Genomic DNA, 23,496 nt, shown 5'->3' on the forward strand with positions numbered 1-23,496 from the left:
AAAATAATTTCCTTGGTCTTTTTTCTTATAATTTTATCTTTGTCATCCTTTTTTTATTCTTTAAAATTGTGATTTTGTTTTTTCATAATTTTACAACTTTATGCTGGTAACATTTTGACTTTTTTCTCATAAATGAACGACTTCATTCTCGTAGAATTTACACTTTTCTCTCATATTAATACAACTTTATTTTTATAAAAATGGTGCTTCCTTTTTCATAATTTTATGACTTTATTCTTGTATAATTTAATATTTTTTTTCATAATATTGTAACGGTATTCTTGTAATTTTACAATTTTTGTCTTGGATAATTGAGACTTTTTTTCTCACAATTTTACGACTTAATTCTTGAACAATTTACACTTTTTAACTCGTACAATTCTGGCTTTTGTCTCATAGCATACACAGCGCTGCAGTCAATCTGCGCAGCACCGAGTCCGCCTTGGTCATCTTAAACACGCTTAATGTTGCCCTTTTTTTCCTTAAAGATTATAAATTTTTTGGTTTTAGACGAACATTAGAGTTATGACACATAATGAATGAATAAATCCTTTGAACTTATAGTTCAGTTGAGCTTGACCTGTTTTTTTAGACATTTTTTACAATGTTTTGACTTTTTTTTATTTATACATTTTAATTTTGTCCCTATGGTTTAATATTTTAATATAAAACATAACAACAGTCATTTTTTGTAATTTTTGCTGTAAAAAAATGACATTTACCACTCAGAATTGGACAGTTTCAGGTTCATTGTGAAATAATTGTGTGATATAATTAAAATGATATCTATATAAAATGTAGATGGAGTACACACTAAAAAGATGAATATCAATGATCTTACAATAAATATAAATTAATCGAGCAAATTATAAAACAGAAATAAGTCGGAATCTCACAAACTTTGGCAGAATAACCTACAAAACAAAAGAAGACAAAACCACACTTTTTAAAAATAATGTTTTAATTATCAAAGATTATGTGGTTTGAATGACAATAAATAATGAAGCCACACTCAACTTTTTAAAGCTTCTACAAAACAGTATAAAATGCACATAAATATTAACATTGTACAAAATGGTTTTCAAAAGTATTTTTAAGAAGAAAAAAATCCGCTCTATAGATGATGGGATCATAATTGGAAAAAGCACAAAATAATTCATGTTTAATTCTTCCTCAGACAGACATGTTGATTTAAGAATGAAACAATCATCACACACTCATCTAGAAAGAAAAATGATTGTTTTAAGTGAAAAGAGGCAGAATCTGAACCAGCAGATACTTCTAGTTCTTTTGACTCAGTTATGGAACTCCAGTTAGTAAATAAAGATAATTTAATGTTAATATTTACAAAATACATGAACTTCAGGAAAGTCCATGTGATTTATTCCACTGTGCAAAGCTGATGCCACTGTCAAAAAGAACATTTTTCCAAGAAAAAGTGCTGAAGTGATTTAGTTTGACAACCAACGCTGATGTCCTGTAACATTTACTCCTTATTATATAATCAAGTCATACATATTCTTATTTTGTGCTAAGTTATGTGGCTGTAAATGCCCAAGTGTGTTTGTTCTCTGTTTGTTAGGAGTTTAACAAATAAAAACTGGAGATATTTTACTTCCTATTTGTTAGAATAAAAGACAGATACTATAGTTAAGGAATCGCTGTGTTCAGATGTGAAGAAAAAAAATTATTTTCCTCTCTCTTTTGACAAAAACATATTGAAAATACGCCTTAAAGACCCACTCTGGTTGTTTTTGGTGTTTTTAAAATGTTCTTGTGGTATTTTTCTGATGATGGAGGACTTAGTTAAGCTCAAAAAAGGATTTCTAAGTATTTCTTTATTCAAATTGTTGGTAATTAGGAGCTGACAAAAAATGTAGTTTGAAAAAAAGCGTTTTTGTGATGTATAAAATACACAAGCACCTTGCTCCACTCCATTCTGATGACTGTAGATGACTGTACGCCTTCGTTTTCCTCGTCTGACCTGGAATCTGGCTCAAAACTGTATGGCTGGTTAGCTCTGACATTAATCGTAAGTGTTGTTGCACCAGTAAAGTTAGGTTGAGGTTGTACGGAGCTGTAAACTAGTGAGAGAACATATAAACGGAGGGATGATGGGAGATGGGGGCAGGCTTACTGGCCAACAGTCCCCTCTAAAACTCAGAGGTGAATTTCTAATGAACTCTTGCCACTCTGGAATAAACTATATCCTAGAAAATTACAGTTTTATTTTTTTATATATTTGAATAAAAACTTCATAATTGTGATTAATACACCACTGGGGATGTTCTAAAATAGAGTAAAAGATGATTGAAGTGGGACTTCAAGGCTCCACAGTGAGGAAAAACAGTTCTCTGTCTGTACACAATGAAACATTGAAAAGACATCTTAAAGAAACGGGAAACTTGGGAACGAGGAGCTCCGTCAAGCCCAAGTATGTTTCTGCGTCAACAAAAATCTGCATCTGCAGCCACAGGTTAACCAGCAGAGTTAAGGATTTCTGTTTGTCCGCTCACACCTTCTGCCTTCGTGGGCCGTTCAGGTCCGTCTTTAAGGTCAAGTTCAAACCGGACTCGCTTGAATTTTTCTTTTAATCCAGTCGATGTAGTTGGTGACGCGCGTATAGACCCCAGGTTTGTCCTTCTCCCCACACCCGTCTCCCCAGCTGACCAGCCCCATCAGAGTCATCCTGTTCTGGTTCCGACAAACAAGAGGCCCGCCGGAGTCTCCCTGTGAATAAAAGGAGGAGGGAATAATTATAGGAAGTGACATTAATGACTGTGGTTTGATGAGGGTGGAAACACTCACCTTGCAGGCGTCATCCTTGCCTCGGGTGTCCCCGGCACAGAGCATGTTCGGTGTGACCGGGCGTCCGGACAGCACTTCTGGAGTGCAGCGCTCTTTGGGCCACAGCCGGACGTGTCCTCTTTTAACCTGCTCGGAAAACTCCGGAGAAACTGTAAAATAAAAATGGTTTCATTTAGAATCCCAAAAATACAAAACCAGTAAACATTTCTGTGACAGTATGCTCACACTGCCCCCTACTGGCGTGTCAAGGAAAGTACAAACACCTCCTTTCTGACCACCACATACTGAATAAAACCAGAGTGCAGCGTTTGCTTACATTCGGAGCTTTTTCCATATCCAGAGATTTCACACTCGGTCCAGTCGGGCAACTGCAGCCCACGGTCAGGCAGGCACGCAGGAAGAACCTCCTCAGAGTTCACAGCACACAGACCCATGTCCGTTTTCAGCTTCAAAATAGCTGCAAGTGGAAGGAAAATTAGAGTAACGCGCTGGCAACTCGTGGGATGAAGTGTGAGGGATGACGCAAAGATTTAACGAGTCTTTGCTGCCCACTTATTCTTTCCATATTATTGTTTTGAGGTAAAAATATGTACGCAATCTTTTGTTTTCTTTTTATATGAAACTTTTGTGAACACTTTTTATGTCCTGCAGCAGTCCTGGGCTGCAGAATGTTTTTGGAATTCTTCCTTCTTACTGCGCCTTTGAGCAAAAATTCACCAAAAACGTGCACACTCCTACTACTCGTTGAAAAATATTTTTTTTCTGATGTGATGACATCACAGTGGGGCAAAACCGTCAAAAAAAAAAAGAGTGGGGCCAAAAAGATATTTTAGAATGTGCTAACAAAACCAAAACATGTGTCTCGTTATCCAAAAGAAGTTTTTATTATTAAGGGATGGCTACAGAATCTGCTGCATTGTTGTGGCAAAGAGTGACAATTGGCAATTTTTACATTTTTGCAGAATATGGGAACTTCACCATCCAAATGTTTGGTTGACATTTGACCTCAAAAAGAGGCTGCCATCTTGAATTAAAAAAAAAATAGAGCTAACATCTTCAGTATCTTCTACAAATTCAAACTCCTCCTAGAAATTTCGATCTATCCCCTCCTAACTCCTTAAGCACCTCAAAATGTTGGAATTATAAGTTCTAAGTTATTTTCAACTACGTTAGCATGGCGAGCTTGTAAATGTGACACTTCAGGTTGCTCACACATTTTTTTAACCAAAATACTGTAAAAATTGAATACATGAATCCCTGGCTCAAGCTGAACAAAACAATATGACATTAGATATGAACATATTATAAATCTAGGTGTGGTAGACAAAAATTCTCTGTTGCCAAGGAAATCCAAAATGTTATTTTTGCCGATTCTTCTAAAAATGGCATAAACATTTTCATTACAGCCAGAAGACCAAACAATAACATTGTTGCTATGAGATAAAACCAACATAAAAATGATGGACAGATGGACAATGATGGAAAAAAATGTGTGTATTTTTTTGCATGAATTTGTGACAGGCTAGCAGAGGCAGAGGGGAAGAGTGAAGGGTCCAAGGGGCAGGCAGGCAAAAAAAAACATATTTTAAACCTAAAAAAGGCCGAAGTAAAAGATAAAAACTCACCGATGTCGTTGTCGTATGTTTCACTGTCAAACTTCTCATGAATCCACAACTTTTCAACTTTGAAAATCTGCTCGCTGTTGGAGTTCTGCGTCCGAAACGTTCTTCCCAAAATGACCTGCAGAATTTCAGGTGTGTCCCTAAAAAAATGAATAAAAAATAAGAAAAGGAGCGAAACATGTTACAATGTCATCTGACTATTATGGGATGTATTCTGAATTAATTCCTACTTCTCTTGGAAGCAGTGCGCAGCAGACAGCACCCAGCAGGAGTCGATGAGGACTCCTCCACAGAGGTGGAAGTGTCTTTTGACACGAGGGACGTAAAAATTGATGGCAGCCTGCCATGGCTGCTCTGTGATGTCACTTCCTCTGCCGCCGAATATGCGGAAGGTTGGGCGATTGAGGGTGTTGTCTAAACGCTGGCCACATGTTGCTGCAGAAGAAGGAGATTGCATGAGTTTCTGAGTCTGTGGCACAAACTGTGGTAAAGGCAGCCGGATGTTGTACCTTGGTTGTTCGTAGTAGGAGCTCGAGGTCCAAGAGTGGTGATGGTGGATGGAGCTCTTGCTGAAAAAAGAAAGAGGACGTTTAGTCTCACCAAATCTCAATGTGTGTTAAACCTTAAACTAACATTTCATTTAATCCTTTTTGTTGACCGTTGGGACACTCACAGCATTTTGGGATGTCACACAGCTCCCAGGTCAGCTGCATGTTCTTGTAGGTGTGACACCACGGGCCTGAATCCCCATCCGGATTCCTATTGGTTGAAGGAAAGCCTGAGTTATTGTGCACTCTCAAGCTAAATTGGCAGCATGCATTCATGCAACCATTTCCAATGAAAGCGTGTGTTCAAAACTCTCTAAGCCCATTTTTTTCTTCATATGCTTTTTTACGTGGCCATTGAAAGCATGTTGAAAGCAGGTCGAACTTTGACCAATCAGGGACTTAGCTTTGTAAGTGACGTATGAACGGCTTTTGAAATTTGATTGGAATAGAGCTGCAAAAGAAAAAGTCTGGAGCAAGAGTCACGAGATTTGCACCAAAGGTCTTTCAACTGTAGGTGGCAAGCAGTAAACAGTAGAGAAAGAAAAAGAGGAGGAAGCCCCTCCCTGCTTGTCCAGTGTGAACATGACAGACTAAAAGTGTGCTCAGGAACTTAGCTTCAGACTTTTTCCAAGTGCAGTTCATGGCTATATCAGAATTCCCAGCCTAATCCCTAACTAATAAAAAAAAAAAACGACACAATGCAGGAGTATCTAGTGAGGTTTAACAGCAATTTGGCAACATTCTCATTTCCAAGTCTTCACATATTGACGCATGGTTAAGAACCCTTCCCGTCGAAAATTGACATTTTTGGATGTTCCCAACTTGTGGTTTTTTGACATGCTGGCTGTTCCAACTAAATCAAGGCTCCCCAACCTCTGGGCCACAAACAGGTAGTATCCTAATCCTAACCTTAACCCGGTACTGAACATGGATAGGTACCGGACACGGATCGGTACCGGACCCAGATCAGTACTGCTACTGGATGCATACTGGTTCCAGATGCAGTACCAAATGTAGACCAGGCTAGGGTAAGGCTAGTAAGGCTATGGGGTTAGGGTAACGGTACCGGCCACACCCCAAGGTTCAATCCACGCCAAACAACCAGACTACTGATTTAAATGGAACAGCCTTCACGACAAAAAACAACGAACATTCAAAACATTCAAGACACTCAAAATGTCAAAAAGTGACACGGAGGTGTCCTTCACCAAATGTCAACATGTGACGTCTTGGGAATGAGAATGTTTTGAATTCTGACAAAATGTTCAAATTTTTTTTTTTTTTTCCTAAACTGGATATAACGTCAGCGATTTCACAAACTAAAAATCTAATCAATACGAACATTTCACGTGTATTAGTGACTCCACTCTGTTCTGATGATGAAAACGTGGTTGGTCTATTTTAAAATTTACATTTAACCTTCCTCTGTTGTTCGGGTCGCCACCGACCCGTTTTCAAGTTTTAAATGCATTAAAAAACATGTAAATTAATTAATTGCGTCAAGGCTTTTTGACTTTGTCAAGAATCTCTATTTCAACAAAATAAAACAAAAAAAAATCTTTTCACTAAATTATAAAATGCTCTGGTTGAAATTATGACCTTTGTGTTGTTCGGGTCGGTTTCGACCCAGTTATAAAAGTAAGATCATAAAGCAATAATTAGAACCAAAACTTAAATCATAAGTGCACTGTCAGCCAAAACACTGACAGCCAGCTCCTCTACCAATCATGTGAGCTTTTGGGGATTCTCATTTTGCCCTGTTTTCCAGTATACCTGCACAAAAACAAAACAAACAAAGATGGGAATGTCCAGACATGTTACGTCAATTCACTAATTTGAGTGGTCATTAGACTTGCAGTGCACATCTCTAATTTCAGCTGAATACCTCATGATGAACATGGCAGGGCAGCTGCTGCAAATGTCATCAAAATGACCCCTGGAATCACAAGGTTTGCTGTGACAAGAGTCAGTGACATCAAGACATTTTTTGAGCTATTTATGCCATTGTCACTAAAAAGAGTCAGCATTGCTATGACAAACTTGGAAGGAAAAAAAGTACATGGTGACATGTGGAAAGACATTGATGAGGAATACCTGGATGCCTATATTGGTGTTCTTCTTGTTGGAGTGTACAGATCCTGCAATGAGGCCACTGATCTTTTGGATGCATCGACAGGCAGAAATATTTTCCGTGCAACAATGTCACTTCAGACCTTTCGCATGATATCAAGAGTCCTTAGATTTGACAACAGAGATACCAGAGCAAGATCTGACAAGCTTGCCCCCATCAGGGATGTCTTGGAGAGATGGACGCAGCTCCTTCCACAGATGTTCAACCCAGGGCCAGAGGTGACACTGGATGGCCCTTCCGGCAATATGAACCCAGTATTTACATACGTACATACATACTCCGTCCACGCCATAAGCAACACAAAGAGCATCCGCAACAGAATCCTCCACAGCCAGCCCTGCCTCAACACCAACCAGAACAGCCACAACCACAGCCCCACTCAGGCCACCTTATTCTAAAAGAAAGAGGTGTCAAGTCTGCCCAAGCAGTAAGGACAGAAAGAAAAACGTATTGTGCTTCAAGTGCAAGAAATATCTCTGCAAAGAACACACTAAAAGTGTCACTTTTTGCCACACATACCTCTAAACACACACATACACATGCATGTTCTTGCACACAGAGACGTTTACTCTGATTTGGTATTTTGGTTTGATTTGCTGGATTGGTTGTCATTTGTTTGACCTTGCAAATCTATATTTTGTGCTATGACCTGTTCTGCTTTTCATTTTGTGTTTATATTAACGTTCTATTGCTAAAAAAATACTTTTTTTGCCTTTTTCTCGAAATAAATATATATGGGTCGAAATTGACCCGTAACACCATAGATGTTACTATAGTTAATAATATCAAAATAAAAAAATAAATAAAACAAATTAATTTAAAAGATGTGTTATAATAGTGCTTAGTAATAGTCAGACAACACAACAACCTTTTATTTATTTATATGACTCTGTTGAGGTTAATTTTACCATTTTTAAAATTAAAATCGAGTAGTAAACTGACAAAAAAAAGCCCCAGAGGCCCACAACAAAAATATTAAAACCAATATTTTCATGGATATGGAAGCCTAACAAGGTAACCAAGAGATGAGAAACAAATTGGATGATAGCTAATTGTTTTTAGTGTATTTTACAGCTGATTTAAGACACGGGTCAAAACCGACCCGTTAACATCAGAGATGGTAACAGAAAGCGAACACAAGAGGAAGGTTAAACACAATTTTTCCGTAAAAGTTGTTCAAACGGAGTGCATTATGGTCCATTTTCGCTAATGTAGTGAGCATCAATGCACACCGGATTTTTGCAAAGACTTCTAGGAAGTTTCTAGAGGATTGGTTTTGGAATTGTAGATTCGGACAGCACTACAAAATGGCAAACGCACTATATAGTGCGCTATGTAGTGAAGAAATTCAGACATACCCTGTGCTGACCTGCTTACCTGCAGAAATTGTGGTTGCTCAGCCCCAGATCCAGTGCATTCGACTTCCAGGCGTTGTTGCGTTTGCGCCTCACGGCAGGAGAATCCCACGGAAGACAGGCGGAGCCGGTTTTGGTGACGGCGGTTGTTCCTCGGTACGACTTCCCCAAGCCCTGCATGCACTCTCTGTTCCTGTCTGTCCCAAAACCCAAACAGACACGTGAGCATTCACTCAGTCAGTCCGGGATGTCTATTAACTGGTAAATGTTTTACCTCCTGAACATTTTGGCAAAGAGCAAAGCTCCCAGATAATCTGGTTGCCTTTGTAGATGTAGCACCACGGAGAACTGTCCTGATCAGGGTTCCTGAAATTAAATAGAAACAGATGTTTTATAACCTAAAAAATATATAAATAAAAAAATGTTTTTGGACATTTACCAGTTTTAAGTTTTTTATTTTTATTGTGGTGACATTAGAAATGAACTTAATCTCTGAAACATGGAGGTGCAGTGCGCTTTTTGCACACTTTTATTTTATTTTTTCCCAGTGTTCTCCATTCTGATTGGCTGTCGACCTCGTCAATCAATCTCCTGTACAAATTGAGTTCAGTTTTGCAAATTCCCATAAATCTTCAATCGTGAGCAGATCTTTCTTTTCATTCAGTAATATTGGACGTTTTTTTTTTGTTTATGAAGGTTTGATCTTTCAGAGTTTAAAAGAGTGATAATGTCAATGTTTGTCTGAGAAAAAGTTTGTCATGGGGTTTTTACAGCCTCAATAATGTGCTTTTGGCTAGTTTCTTTGTGAAAAAAAAAAAACTTTTACCAAAAATTAAATGGAGAAGCTTTCCCAACAGATTGGGGATTTTACATGCAGGTTCTATATACAGTATTTACGGCATCAGCATTTCTTATATTTAAATTTGAGACTTCTGCTGGTGGTAAAAGTTTTTTTTTTATAAAACCACAGCTTCCAGTTTTTCATTTCCTCCCATCCACTGACGTCTTGTAATATTTACATAGTAAATCTCATTTTTGCATGTTTTTTTTCCACACACCTGCCTCTCATCCTAGTTTTTCTGGATTCCCGCCGTGCAAAACTTTGGTTCACGTGCTACAAATGACAGCTTTAAAGAAACGTCCCCCCTCCAATTATAAAACCTGCAATGACATCCTTACTGCGAGTCTTTTTTTAAACGGGAGGAAAATTATCATCCTCCGAAACTCTTTTTCCCCCCCACAAAGGTTCAGGCCCACATGCCTGCAGAAGTTGTGATTGCCCAGTCCGAGGCTGCTGGCATCGTTTTTCCTCGCCGTGAACTTCTTCCCTCGCAGAGACGTGGAGTTCCAGTTGATGCACTCCTCTCCTGACCGGGTGACGCTCAAGGTGCCGCGGTAGCCCTCACCCTTACCCACAATGCACTTCTCATTAGAGTCTGTCCAAAAAAAGACAAAAAAACAGGAACACAGAGTTATTTACAAGTCTGATATCCTCATGCAGAATATGGAGAAAAACAGAAAATGTAGAGTTACATAAGCTCACAAATAATAAGATTTATATTGTAGTTTTACAAGCAGCGGTTTCAAACTATGTCCAAACATAACTTATGACCGTATTAACTCTTGTTGCCAGAATCTCAGTGATGACTGGGTTTGGGATCATTATCCCAGGGTGGGGTGTCCCCAAAACCATAGAAACAAAAACATTCATATCCCTAAATGTCTTTCCATCATTTATGATGCGTGTGTTTTTTTTTCTTTCCAAGCCACAGAGCGATGAAATCAGTTCTGCTGTCTCCGAGTCAGACTGTGACCCTATCAGGAGTCATGAGCAAACTTTAACTGGGCTTGAATCACAGACCACCACTTTATTGGGTTTTACTTCAACTTAAATATGCTGTGAAGATGCAGCTTTGGTTCTGTTTCTTTCTCAGAAAATTGTTTGTTATTTTAGGAGTGGAAGAGGACGTTTTAAAATAAAGTAATAAAGTTTTACAGATTTAACTGTAAATTTTTTATTAAAAACTGTCATGCTTTGCTCGTTCATGTCTGCTACAGACAGAAAAACCATCAACGGTCACTGAAATAACTATGAAAAACGTCATTATGTTTAAAAATTTACTGAAAAACACATTAAATTAGACGTTGCTTTTAATTTTTTGTCAGCTTTAAAGCATTTTAAAGTAAAAACTATTGAAACAAGACTGTATAACTCACATCATGTTTTTCCTGCACTTGATTTTGATGAACTTGCTGCCAGCAGGTGTTTTAAGAATGTTGTCATGAGATTAAAATAGCACTCCGATCATCTTTTGTGCCATTTTTAAAATGTTCCCAGTGGTATTTTAATTATGATTATGGCAGTTTCACCAGAGCGGCTGTACTTCATTAGAAATTCACCTTTGAGTTGTGTAAACCCCGCCCCCTTTTCCTATCCCCCATCTGTTCACACACTCTCCCCAACTTTACATAACCAGAGCAACAAAAATAGCAAGGAATATTGGAGCTATCCAGCCGTAGTTTTCATTCATATTCCAGCTCACATGAGGAAAACAAAGACGTTCATGGATCTATTTGTCTGCAAGCGAAGGCATCAAAAAGGAGTGAAGTGTATTTTTTTTCAAGCTGCATTTTTTATATTTATGCCACAAAAACCCACTTTTCACCTGAGTGGATCTATATGTTTCAGCACACAGATTACCTCTCAAAAAATGACACAAAATAGCACATTGCTTTGACAGTTTGTAAGTTTTACTACCCCCTGTACAAGCGGTAAAGCGGCCTTCTTTCTTCAGTGGAAAGTTTTCTTTTCTTAATTTGTTTCCACTTTTGTTTCCCAAGGACATTCTTCTAGAAGCTTTGTGGCTTATCAGTTTCCACTGTGACAAATTCCAGAGTCTATATTTTATGATTTTTCTCCTACAAAGTCTACTTTGAGCGAACGATCTGACACTAATGACCCTGACCTTGACCTTTAATGTCTTTGGGGCTGTTTGGTGACCCTTCCTGTTATCAGTCTCTTCCGTTTGACATCAGTTTTTACCACCACATTCAGGAAGGTCCTGTGAACCTTAACACTGGAGCTCCAGTGTTTATGTTCTTTGATTTACTGAAACTTTTCAACCACAATCACCGTAATTCCAGCAGATTCTGAAGGAGAAATGCAGCTCGCCCCTCAGGTGTTAAGGGGTTAAGCATCTAAATCAGGGCTCTGCAAACTAAAGAGCCATTTGGGTCGATTTCTCACAAAATCTAACTTCACCCGTTAGACGAATAAGACACTGGTTTGTATTTATGCCATTGTTACTATTATGATAAATTAAAATGAATTTTTTTTGGTTTGTTTGTTTTTTGGCATGAATAAAGCAAACTTATTGATGAGAAAATAGTATTTTTTTCAAAACAGGAAATAGTTTAGACAGAGGTATACATGGCTTCTTTTCAAAATAAAAGACCACCTGTAGTCTCAATGCATTAAATGTGGTAATAGGTGGTGTAATGTCAAAATAATCAAACTTCAGATACGTACTGTCCTTCAACTGTTTATAAATAAGTTTATTAAAGTTTGAGGTAGTTTATTTTTTTTACTTTACTACTTTGTGGTTTGCAGTTACTTTTTTTATTTTATTTTATTCAAACATGGAGCCACAATGGAGAAGTAAAGGAGCCGCATGAGGTCCCAGAGCTGCAGGTCTGAATAAATAAATGCAGCTGTCATCACTGCAGCATCAAGCCGATGTCTTCACCCTTAACACAGTTGATTTTCCCTCTAAGCTCCTTAAAAGTTTGAAGAAAACTGTAAAAGGAGTTGAAGTGAATATTTTGATACTATCATTTTTTTCCTTCTTTCTTTAGTTAGTTTTAAAATGTGTTATAAAATTCCAAATAAAATAAAAAAAGAGCAATATCTGATTTTTTTAACTTATTTTCAGAACATTTTTTGTTCATTCTTCCGTTCCTCTGTCATGAGTACTCACTGATCTCACACTGAGTCCCTTTGAAGCCTTGTGGACACTGGCAGATGTAGTCAGACGTGTACACGGACTCCTTACAGGTTCCTCCGTTGTAGCACTGAGACACATAGCAGTCTGGAAAACACACAAAGCGTTTAGTCAGCCGAGCGTCACTCAGATTCTCAGAGAAATGACCAAACAAATTACAGAGAATTTGAAATGTGGCTTCTTGAAGAATGAAAATGACTTTTCTTGACTCATTCTTGTTTAGAATAAAAAAAAAGTGTCTTTCTTAAGCAGAACTACTACTTCCATCCATCCAGGTTTTCATTTATTATTTCTACATTTCCGACAGTCTAGCACAGCTCAGAATAACAGCAGAAGCCTGAAAATGTGGTTGTAATTTGGTTGAGCCACGGGCAATCATGCTTCACAGGATTCGTCAATGGAGGTGAAAGAGCTGGTCTGGCAGGAGTACTTCAAATAATCTTAGACTAAACTACACCCACCAAAAACTCAGCAGCTCTTCATTTGCACGCACTGAGAAAGCCACACAACAAAAAATAATCTTCTGAGGTTGTAACAGCAGAGAGGAAGACTCAGCAAAGGACGAAGATGATAAAAAAGAGGGAAAAGAGATTTTTTCGACTGCCGCTCAAGTCGCACTCACTGATGACGGGCACAGAATGACAGCGCTCTTGTCCTCTTAATGCACAATGACAATACTCCACACGTTGCCCCTTCCATCGCAGCCACGTGTCGCCATAACTACGCACTGCTGACGTTTCACTATCCACACACAGTACTGAGGAAACACACACATGGAAAATGAGTGAACAACCAAAACAAACACACACAAAAATATGACAATAATAGTAATAGTAGAGGGTGATTGACAAGTGAGGGTTAGAAGAAAATGATACTGATGATGCAATTAGTAGTGACAAAGGTGGGATGAGGCTCACAGGGAGTGTCAAAGGAAGGTGGGGACTTCTTGACGTGAACAATCCAAAGCGTCTGTCTAGCCGGCTGCCTGTCAGGCTCACCTCTGTAAAAACGAACTCCTCGCTTGGATCGGAGCAGCTCCACCTAAAACACAAAAACAACCTGAAAAAAACAGACTAAGGACACATGCTTTTCCAGCAAGCAAAAAGTTTAATTCACCCTTTGGGTCAAACATATATTGATTTGTGATCAACTGATCATCCAGCTACGAGGAGCAAAACTGATACAGAAATAAAACTTTTAGATAAAAAAAAACTTTTGAAATTGTATCATCATGTAGTATTTATGACACTATAATGCAGGCTAAATAACAAAAACATAAACATTAACATGATAATTAGCTGTAATACTTACATTTTCCGCTAGGGAGCAGTAGAGAGCAGAAAGGAGAAGGAAAAGGTGAAGTGATCTTAACATGTTTGCCCCAAGTGAACTTTGGCTCAGGTGGACTTCAGTTTGCTGGAAATAAAACACAAACAAAGAACAGAAATAAAAAATAAAAATGTAAGAATAGTTCATATCAAACTATCAAAACAACAAAAATACTAAAGAAAAGAAACATAAGATATTGACATATATGCACCAAAATATTGATTGATTAGTCCCGACTCGATTGGAAAAATAAAAAATTAAGGAAAATTCATATCCATATTTATACATGCGCAAAAAAATAATTCAAATATAATTAATCTTAATTATAAGTAGGAATATTTTGTAGTTGTTGCTAAAATACATTACGCATAGACACCATTAAATGTGAAATTTTGTCAAAAATAATTTTGTTATTTGCTTGAAAATAGTGTGAGGAAGCAAATATACGTCATTCCTCCCCTATTAAACTTTAAATAATTGAGAATACCAATTAGATTATCTTAACCATATATTTCAACATTTATTCTATCCAACACATTAATGTCTAAAAAAAAAGTCGACCTGTATTTACTTGTTCATGCTTTCTCTGCACCCCAAACATGTTATGCAACAACATTTATAGGGATATTGAAGCAAGTCTCCACCTGGGGAGAAGTGGAAACTACAGAAAAGGTGTAATATATTAACAGTAAAGTTATATTATTTAAACTGCCAATGCTAAAATGCACATACAGGTATGCAAGCTCCTATTGAGTTTATGGTTGAATATTTTTCCCCAGAAAGTATATTTTACTTTTGCAAAAATAAAAAATTCAGATTGTCTTCCTGTTTATAAATACATCTTCCTATATTTCTATAGTTTTGCTGTTTAAAAGATACAATCAAGCAAAACTAAAAGCTATTTGCTAAAGTTTACATAAGTTCTTGGCAAAAAAGTCAACAATTTCCTCAGTTATCTTCCCTAATTTGTTTAGATTCTCTTTTTGAGCCCTCTCCTTAAACGTTTTCTCAAAATAAACAGGAAGTGGAATACCTTGGAGTGACCACTTCTAATAATCCAACCTGGATTCTTATCTTGATAAGATTCAAGCTCCAGCAGAGAGAAGAAAATGAATCAGAAAAGCTATGTGTGTTACAAGAAGGAACAGCTGCTTTTCAGTAAAGGGTGAATAAACATGAGTCACCATCTGAAGGGGTAAAAAAAGGAGGAAGAAAAAAGGAAAAATGGGAAAGCTGCACCCATTTGACCAGAGAAACAGAAAGAAAGTTTAGAGCAGCAACATTAGGGAGCTTCTTTGAAGGAAGATTTGTCCTCAGTGACTCACTTTCTGTGGTTGACTGATCTATCAAAGAGGTAAAATAGCTGCGTCGGCAGCCACAAACACACACAGACCCATGCTCAGTGCTCACACAAAAGGCTCAGGAACGTGGAGCTAACCAAAACTCAGACTCGGATTTACCCTGCAACCTTTTTCCCTTTCAGAAAACCCCCTTGAACATGCAGCAGACACACACTCACCACCAAAAAGGACAGGTCCTGCAAACAAAAAGCCGTTCTGAGCTCCCCCCAGACTGAGCCTCACTGACAACAAAACAGCAGTTTCCTTTGTGCTTCCTTTGTGCAGCTGTTCAGCACGGTTCAGTCTCCAGTCGTGTCAGCTCAAAACATGTGTTTCCTGCTAAAACGCAGGCAGCTCGGGCTGGAAGGAGCTCCAGAACACATATCAACACACATCAGGCATGAGCATGCACATCCCACCCTTTGAGGGTCTTCTGGAACCTTTTTCCAGCTTATTATGGGCAAACACTCAATTAAAATAGTTTAAAGAACTGTAAAACATTTAACCCCTTAATAGCACAGTGCCTTTATGGGCTTTTCTTTTCTGATTTACTCAAGTAATTTATATCTAAAACAGTTTTTGTGGCAATGCTGGATGTTTATCTTTTTTAAAACAGAAAATATATCTATGTTTTTAAGATATATTTATGATTATGCTACACTATAGTTCCACAATGGACCTAAAACTGTCAAAAAACTCACTTTGGAGTTCTAAATTTAGTCATTTATATAGCAAAAAAATCACAAAAATTTAGATCAAACTGTTTTATAACAAAAAATCTAACATTTAAAAAAATGAATCAACAAGAAAGCACTGACAAATGTACAAAAAATCTAAAAAACAAGGCAAGGCTTCATTGAACAAAATTTCCAAGGATTTCTTCTAGAGTATTACAATTCTGTTTCATAACTCTAGTTCTGTTTGTTTCAAACCAAATATTTAAAAACTAAAAACATTTTGAATTCACGTTAAATTTCTAAGTAAAATAACTGCTAATGGGGGTGTCGGTTTCATTCCTGCATCATTGTTAACAGCAAACTCACTGGTGCATTCAGGGACAATGAAAACACTTCCGATCTTTTTTGGTGATTTTTACATGCTCGTGTGGCATTTTTTTATGGCAGAGGTCATATATGAAGAAAATTAAGCTTAAAATGTTATTTCGTCATCTGACTGATAAGACACCAGCAAGGACGGGGTTAAGGCGTCTGTTCACAACTGCAACACATACACCCAAGTATGCGGCCTGTGCAGAGGGAGTGTGGTTCCCCTTGTTAGTAGGTCAAATATGAGTGGAAAAAAGCACAAACATCTTCAGAGAAGCTGAAGCCAGACTGTGAATCATCATAGTTGGTCTGAAACTGCAGCCGTTCAGTGGGGCAAGCACAACAAAAGGATGCAAACAAAAGTAAACACAACCACTCCTGTTTCAGGAACAGGTCTTTAACTGGGATTTTTGTGCAGATGAAAACTGATGATGATGTGCTGAGCTTGTAAATGGATGTGAGACGTTCCTCTCTTCTTGTGAGCAAACAGAAAAAGCCAACTAAAGCTAAAATTACAGCCTCCCCTCCTCATTTCTGGTGTCAGCATCGACAATTAAAGAGGCCCCGCTGGGCTCCAGATATTAGAAAGCACGAACAATCGGTGCAAAAACTCCAAATGGAAATTAGTCGTCTTTGCTGTGGTTTTTTAGATCATTCGACACCTGCTTTTTAGGGGAAATCTTAAATGTGGTATTTATTTATAGAGAAAAGGAAGTAAGACGAGACAAGCAAAGAATAGAAAAAAGGAAGTAGTTGAATTTGAAAGTTTTTAACATTTTTGTCTAACATTATTTATTTTTCCTCTAATATTTGGAGGATCACAAATTCTACAGTAACTTTTAGTGGTAAAATCCTTGTAAAGTCAGCTACCGCTTTCATAACACCCTCATAAAGTACTTTTCTGTGTTCCAGGAATCCCTAAAAGACACTATAAATTCTTCTTAGGGATTTTTTTTTATCAGAGAACAAAGATGAGCATTGTTATCTGAAGAATACTAGAGGCTCTATCAGAAACCAGGATATGAAAGGATGTGGAGAAGGATATTGCCATGAGAAAGGAAGAAATCCGATCTCAGAGGTCAGCGGAGTAAGAGTGAGTAAATCTGAGTCATCCCAGCTTCCAGGACTGCAGACGTGGATGGGTGCATTGTGGGAATGCATAGTTTGTTTTTAATTAAACTAAAGATGCTTTTCGAAAATCACAGAGAAACTCCCACCAACACAAACATGACATGTTATCAGCTGTTCCCACAGTCTTTCGTCTCATTCTGCAAACTTAAAGACCTGATAAAGTGAGTCATGTAAACCCAGCTGAGCGCTCCGCTTGGAATGACGGTTCTGGATCTGCTTTTTCTCAGCTCATATCAGAGTGATGGAGAACTCCCAAAGATCCAACTGTCATCCTGACTCTTCTAAGACATGAGTCTGCAACCGGAAAAAGCCTCCATCTTTAGCTTTGAAGAAAAATGCCAACAATCTGAACTAATTATATTCTTATTAGTTATTTTTTGTCATTTATTGTTTGATTTTTAAACTGGGACTTTTTTTGGACCATTGCAGACTCTAAATAGAGAGATACTGAGATCTTACCTTTCATCCAAAATCAACACACATCAGATAACTAAGCATAATAATGGTAAAATATTTGATTATCAGAATACATTTATGGTCATATTCTTATATGTGTCGCTTCTATTCAGAGGTTAAATTCTAAAAGTATGATTGCAAGCAAATCCACTGCAGCGGGATGCATTTTATTTTGAAAGGAACTTGTAAGTCCTGTTGTTGTATAATACAAATATAACACATTTATAATGCAATTATTTTTTAATATGCAACATTTTATAAATGAATGACTTAATGGTCACAAAAATATAGTTTTGTTTCTAAACCATAACTTTAACTGAGAAATCTCTGTTAGTGTTAAAGGTTGAAGACTCCTGTTTTAGTAATTCATGATTTATTTATCATTTTAATTTTAATAAAATAAAAACTTTTGAGAATGCTCCCTAAAATAAGTTTATAATTCTAATACTAAATCACATTGCAATTTCCCCATTGTAGGAGTGATAAAGGTTTTCTTAATCTTAATAAAGTAGTAATATTATATATTGTTGTATAGATTTCTAAGTATAAACATTTTTTTATTATTTTATTTTTGCATTTTTGCTTAATAAAGATTTTTGTATTACAATAATAGTGGAATCAGCTGTTCTAGTGCTCATCTGAACACAATCTGCTCTAATTGTAACACAAACGCGCAGTCATGAGGCAGAAAGGGACCAGCAGCGATTAGAGGAGACAAAACGGTTCTTACCGAGTCCGGAGTCTTCGGGAGATGTGGTTCCGTTCAAAGAGGTCCCGCTTTTGATGGGGCTGGTTCTGGGTTCTGCCAGCTTTTATCGGACCTCTCCGGTCCCGCAGGATCCTGAGGGGGAGGGCCCACGTGACCTCAGCGCGTCTTACCGGGCAGGATGACGGAGGCGCGAGCTAGAGCGCACGCGGGGGAGGGAGGGACCCCAGCAGCAGCAGCAGCAGCGCGGGAACTTATGTCCAATTTAAGGAAGAAATACATGTTTAATACAGTCAGCCCTTAATGTAGTTAGTTAGTTAGTTAGTTAGTTAGTTAGTTAGTTAGTTAGTTAGTTAGTTAGTTAGTTAGTTAGTTAGTTAGTTAGTTAGTTAGTTAGGTAATATAACGAAGTTTTTTTATTTAAAAAAAGGCTTAATTCAGTTTTCATGTTTACACACAAAAGAAAAATCTATATACCTTTGTTGGTCCCCCGTTTGAGTCACTAAAGCACAATTAAATAAATAAATCAACTTAATATAATCTCATTTAATTGTAATGAGGAGGAAACTGAATATAAAATCATAAAAAGTCTAACTTGACAAATCTGTGTTTTTTGTGTTGCTGACACAAACTGAAAAATTCATAAAGGATATCAACTTTTTCTTTTGATACATTTAATAATAATTCAACCATCTTGTATAATTAATTGCAACTAGCAGTAGAGAATCAAGCACATTTATTAAATAAAGATAATGATCCAATCTTGGGCCTCAGTTAAACAATATTTAATGATTCTGTGACTTTATCTCACTAAAGAACCTCAGATGTGACTTGTAATTTGTTCATTTTAACATTTAAAGATGAAAACATGCATTCATCGTGTGGTTTTATTCTGACAGGTGTTAATTGAGATAGAGTTTACAGGACATCTTTGACGCTGGCCTGAAACTCTATGTCTGGCACCAGAACTAATTCATCCTAACCACATACACCCCCCTTTTGTTCGACCCATCCCTTCCTCAGGAAATCAGCCTCAACAATAGAACCAAGGTGGGTTTTTTACAGGAATATTCACAACAATTGCTTTGTACAGCCTTGAAACCCACATGGTAATACTCAAAGTGCATCATTTTGGGATGTAATGTGGGGCGTCGCTCTAATTTGTGTCTGTTTTATTACATTCTTCTTACTTAATGAAGAACACACAAACAAATTATACTTTGTAAAAGTTCAGATTACATTTTGTTGAGTTTTTGACAAACCAGGAAATCTGAAAAGTTATATATATATATATTTTGTTTTTAAATGCTGAGTGATTGACTTTCATAAACTATATTAACAGACAAATCTGATTTGCTCAAACATCAGAAGCCTGAACTGTTTAGTTCAACACCAAACCAAGAGTTGCTGTTTCACAACTGCTGGTATGAATGCATGAATTATTGTGAAATAATAATCAAGCAAAACCTGCACAATTATATTATTTTGTAAAAGTAATTTTAAATGTTTCTGCACAATAAGTAACAGATAAGTTCATCAAAAGAAGAGAATCTAAGGCATCTGAATGAACAGCTGCTCTGTATCAGTTTTGCTGAAAACCAGAAAAGGTAGAAACCATCAAGACTCTTATTCTGAAAAGCTAATGCTTGTAATTAAATTAATTTATATAATTTCCTAAAGTTAATGCATTGTCTTTTTCTATAAAATGAATCATTCAAACAAAATGTGGTTAACAAGTAAAACAAAACAAAAAAGGTGGTTTGTCTCTGTTGTTTTCTTCACTGCAAAATTGGAAATGAATAAAGTTTCAGAAATTTCCTTTAAAAAGACAACCTGCTAATGAGGTGAGAAAAATTGTATAACCAAGAATTTTTATTTTAAGAAAAAAAATCTATTTTATAAAGATCTACTCAATTAAATTCTTGTTTTTGGTGTTTTACATGTCCTCATATCATTTTTCTAATGACAGAGAACTAAGATAATTCAGCTAAACAGCAAATCAGGAGCAGACACAAAAAGACGCAGTTAAAAGAATCTTGTAGCTCTGACATGGGTGCTATAATCGGCAGACCACAAGCTTCATGCACTGCTTCATTCCGAAGGATCCACTTGTAGTTCTAGTCTCACTGGCATCTGGTTAAAAACTGTACGCCTGGACATCTCCAATATTGCTCGCATTTTTCCTAAACTGGTAATGTTAGGTTAGGATTAAGAGGGACTATGAGATAGCAGGAGAGCATGTAAACAAAGGGATGATGGGAAGTAAGGGCAGGCTTATTCCAGTCTGACCCACAACTCAGAGGGACATTTCTAATGAACTCCTGCCGCCAATCATAATTAAAAGTACACTGGGAACACTTTTACAACAGATCAAATGATGACTGGAGTGGGACTTTAAATGAAGATTAGATTGCTATTGAAAAACTTGCTTGATAAGATTATTAGTTCATTTTTACAGCGAGTACATTACAGAATTTCCAGAAGAATCATACGGTATCTTGAGATTGTCCAATGTTCACATATTAAGTTTTAAGTTTCAAGTGTATTGCTTTAGTTTCCCATTTGCACAGTTAACACAATATACAATAAAAACAAACAACCAATAAAAAAGATTAGGCAGAAGCTTATTAATCTTATTCAATGTCTTTCCTTGAAAATTAAAAAAAATATCTATGCTGATCAACAATATTAGTATTTTATAAAGATACTACACAAATAAAATAACAGAGTTTTGTGTTCAAAGCAAAACAAGAGTTTATTTTCTTTTGTTATAAGAGCTAAGACTGAATATAAACGTTTGCACCAATGTGAATAACTTACAAACAGCTGATGGAGAAAGAAAACTTCAGATAAAAGGAGAACATTTAAAAAAGTGTTCTGACGTTTTATCCTGGAACCACAAATGTCACACTTTTGTGTTAAATATAGTTTATTCCGAGTTGTAACTAAGTCAAAATGATGGACTGTTATGTAAAGCTTAATGTAAATTTAAAAAAATCCTGTATCTTTCTTAGACTAGACAGATTCTTAATTTTTCAGTTTGTGTCAGACAATGGCAGATATTTTAGCCACTTTTAGTCCTTGTGTTGTTGAAAAACTAGCAATTTCTTTAAATATATTACTATTGATGTAAAATCAAGAAAAAAATTGATCCAAATGTCTGATAAAGAACAGTAATGATAGGATGCTTCACTCCAGAGTAAAAAACCACGATTAAAGAAAAGAGTACTAATGTTAATTAAAATTTCTCCCCTGAATATTAAATTGCTATTTTATATTGCAGAGAAATGAAACAAATACTTTGGAAACATAGTATGGGGTTTATAGTATGTAATTAGGGGCTACATCTTTATAATCTGAGATGTAAATAAATAACACAAAAGATAAATAAAGCAAAAGCATTTCTGGCTCTATTTAGCGGACCGCTGTCCTCTCTGGAGGAAGTATCTCCTTCTCTTTTCATAAACAGGAAAATCTTCCATCCTCCCTCTAAAATGTCCAATCTGATAACACCATTCTCACAGATTACACCACAAAAACATCACAAACCACCGAAGTCTCAGCTTTCAGCGTGATGCTTTCAATCCCGGATAAACACTTCCGTCCAAGAATAGCCTCCACAGCATCATTGTGTGACGCTGGAAAGTTTGAAGTGCATCTTCTTCACAGAAAAACAGCTTCTTTTGACTCGTGACGCAGGGGAATCGATGGGATTACTTCACCGGAACGGATCCTTTGATTTCAGATCAAACCAAACAATTTACTCTCTTGATTAGGATGTTTTTGATATTACAGCTGGTCAGGGTTTAATACAACAGCATCCTACAAACGAAAATGCTGGAACATCAATAAAGATAAAAAAACAACTTAAGTAAAAGCTTTAAAATCCAAACTAATTTAAACAAAAACTCTGTTTATTTGTTACAGTTTTAGTGACTAACTGAAGGGAGATAATTACGGTTGTACATTTGAAGTGGTTCTCAGTTGAGGCTGACGCAAGTGTTACTCTTATTAGAAGTTTTTAGCTGTTTTTATAAACATTTATGGTTGACGTTGCAGTTGTTGATAGATCAGAAGTGATGAAATGTTCTACTCTTCTTTGTTGATGATCTACTTTTATTCCAGAGGTGAGAAGATAAAAGATAACATAATTTTGCACTCTTTGAGCAACATTTTTCTTGTAGGTTAGCCACAGGAAAAGTTTCAAAGCTTTGACATTTGAGTGATTTGTTGTAAGAAATGAATTTTAACTGGTTGGCAGAGATTAAAGAACTGATTTGGGAATCCTGGGAAAAAAAGCACTGTGAGCTCCTGGCTTTTCCAGACCACATTTGACGCAGAGCACACAGGAAATGCATGTTTTCATGTCATCATTAGTTTGAATTACATGAACAGCATTAAATCAGGGACATAATATCACAATTTTCAACTGTAAGACTTGATACTTTAACCAATCTGAACAAATCTAACCTTATTTTACCATTCTTAATTCTGCTTTAGTTCAATCTGATCTGAAAGAGATACTCAGAAATGTAACTTTTAGCTTAATTTTCTTTAAATATGTCCTCTATCATTAAAAAAATCTCAAAAGCACATAAAAAGCATGATTTTTGTTGGAGTAGGTCTTTAACTCTAAAGAATAAAAATTATCTCTTGACTAATGCATCTTTTTCAAAATAAAAGTTTGCCCATTTTTGCTTAAAAATGATTATCTACCATGATAGTGGTCCCAGAAGGTCTCTAATAGCTCCATGTATTTGACTAACAACGTAACTATCTGTTTGTCACCTAAATAAACTTCAGTGTATGTATTTGTTAATTGTTAAAAGTTAAAACATGTCTGAACAAATAACCAAAACATTAGTTCCTGTCACCCTAAAATAAGGTGAAGGTTACAGCAGAGAAAACAACCAGGAAGTTCAGTGAAGATCATTTTTTCTTGGGTTAAAATACAAATATATTCGCAGGAAATTTTGGAATACATGATTTGTGAAGACTACATGTTGCAGCTTCACCAAATTAC

General features: G+C 36.6%; 1 protein-coding gene across 5 annotated transcripts; it reads right to left on the minus strand.

Moving 5' to 3' along the window:
- Positions 1-727: 727 nt before the first annotated feature.
- plat (plasminogen activator, tissue) lies at positions 728-18,961 on the minus strand. 5 transcript variants are annotated; one of them, XM_024276256.2, is made up of 15 exons: positions 18,498-18,961; positions 13,777-13,881; positions 13,383-13,506; positions 13,088-13,222; positions 12,442-12,552; positions 9,726-9,900; positions 8,739-8,830; positions 8,487-8,661; positions 5,104-5,189; positions 4,940-4,999; positions 4,661-4,865; positions 4,434-4,570; positions 3,125-3,265; positions 2,809-2,957; positions 728-2,730 (listed from the first exon to the last, which is right to left on the minus strand). In XM_024276256.2, the coding sequence occupies exons 2-15, from the start codon at positions 13,837-13,839 to the stop codon at positions 2,563-2,565; spliced, it is 1,821 nt and encodes a 606-aa protein (XP_024132024.1). In that variant the 5' UTR covers positions 13,840-13,881; positions 18,498-18,961; the 3' UTR covers positions 728-2,562. The 5 variants fall into 5 exon arrangements, with proteins under 5 accessions (XP_024132024.1, XP_036069556.1, XP_036069558.1 ...); XM_024276258.2 differs by having other exon boundaries at positions 729-2,730; positions 13,464-13,506; XM_036213663.1 differs by lacking the exon at positions 18,498-18,961 and having other exon boundaries at positions 13,777-14,384.
- Between the last annotated feature and the right edge of the window lie 4,535 nt (positions 18,962-23,496).

Source organism: Oryzias melastigma, linkage group LG9, assembly GCF_002922805.2.
Source record: "Oryzias melastigma strain HK-1 linkage group LG9, ASM292280v2, whole genome shotgun sequence".
Classification (NCBI taxonomy): domain Eukaryota; kingdom Metazoa; phylum Chordata; class Actinopteri; order Beloniformes; family Adrianichthyidae; genus Oryzias; species Oryzias melastigma.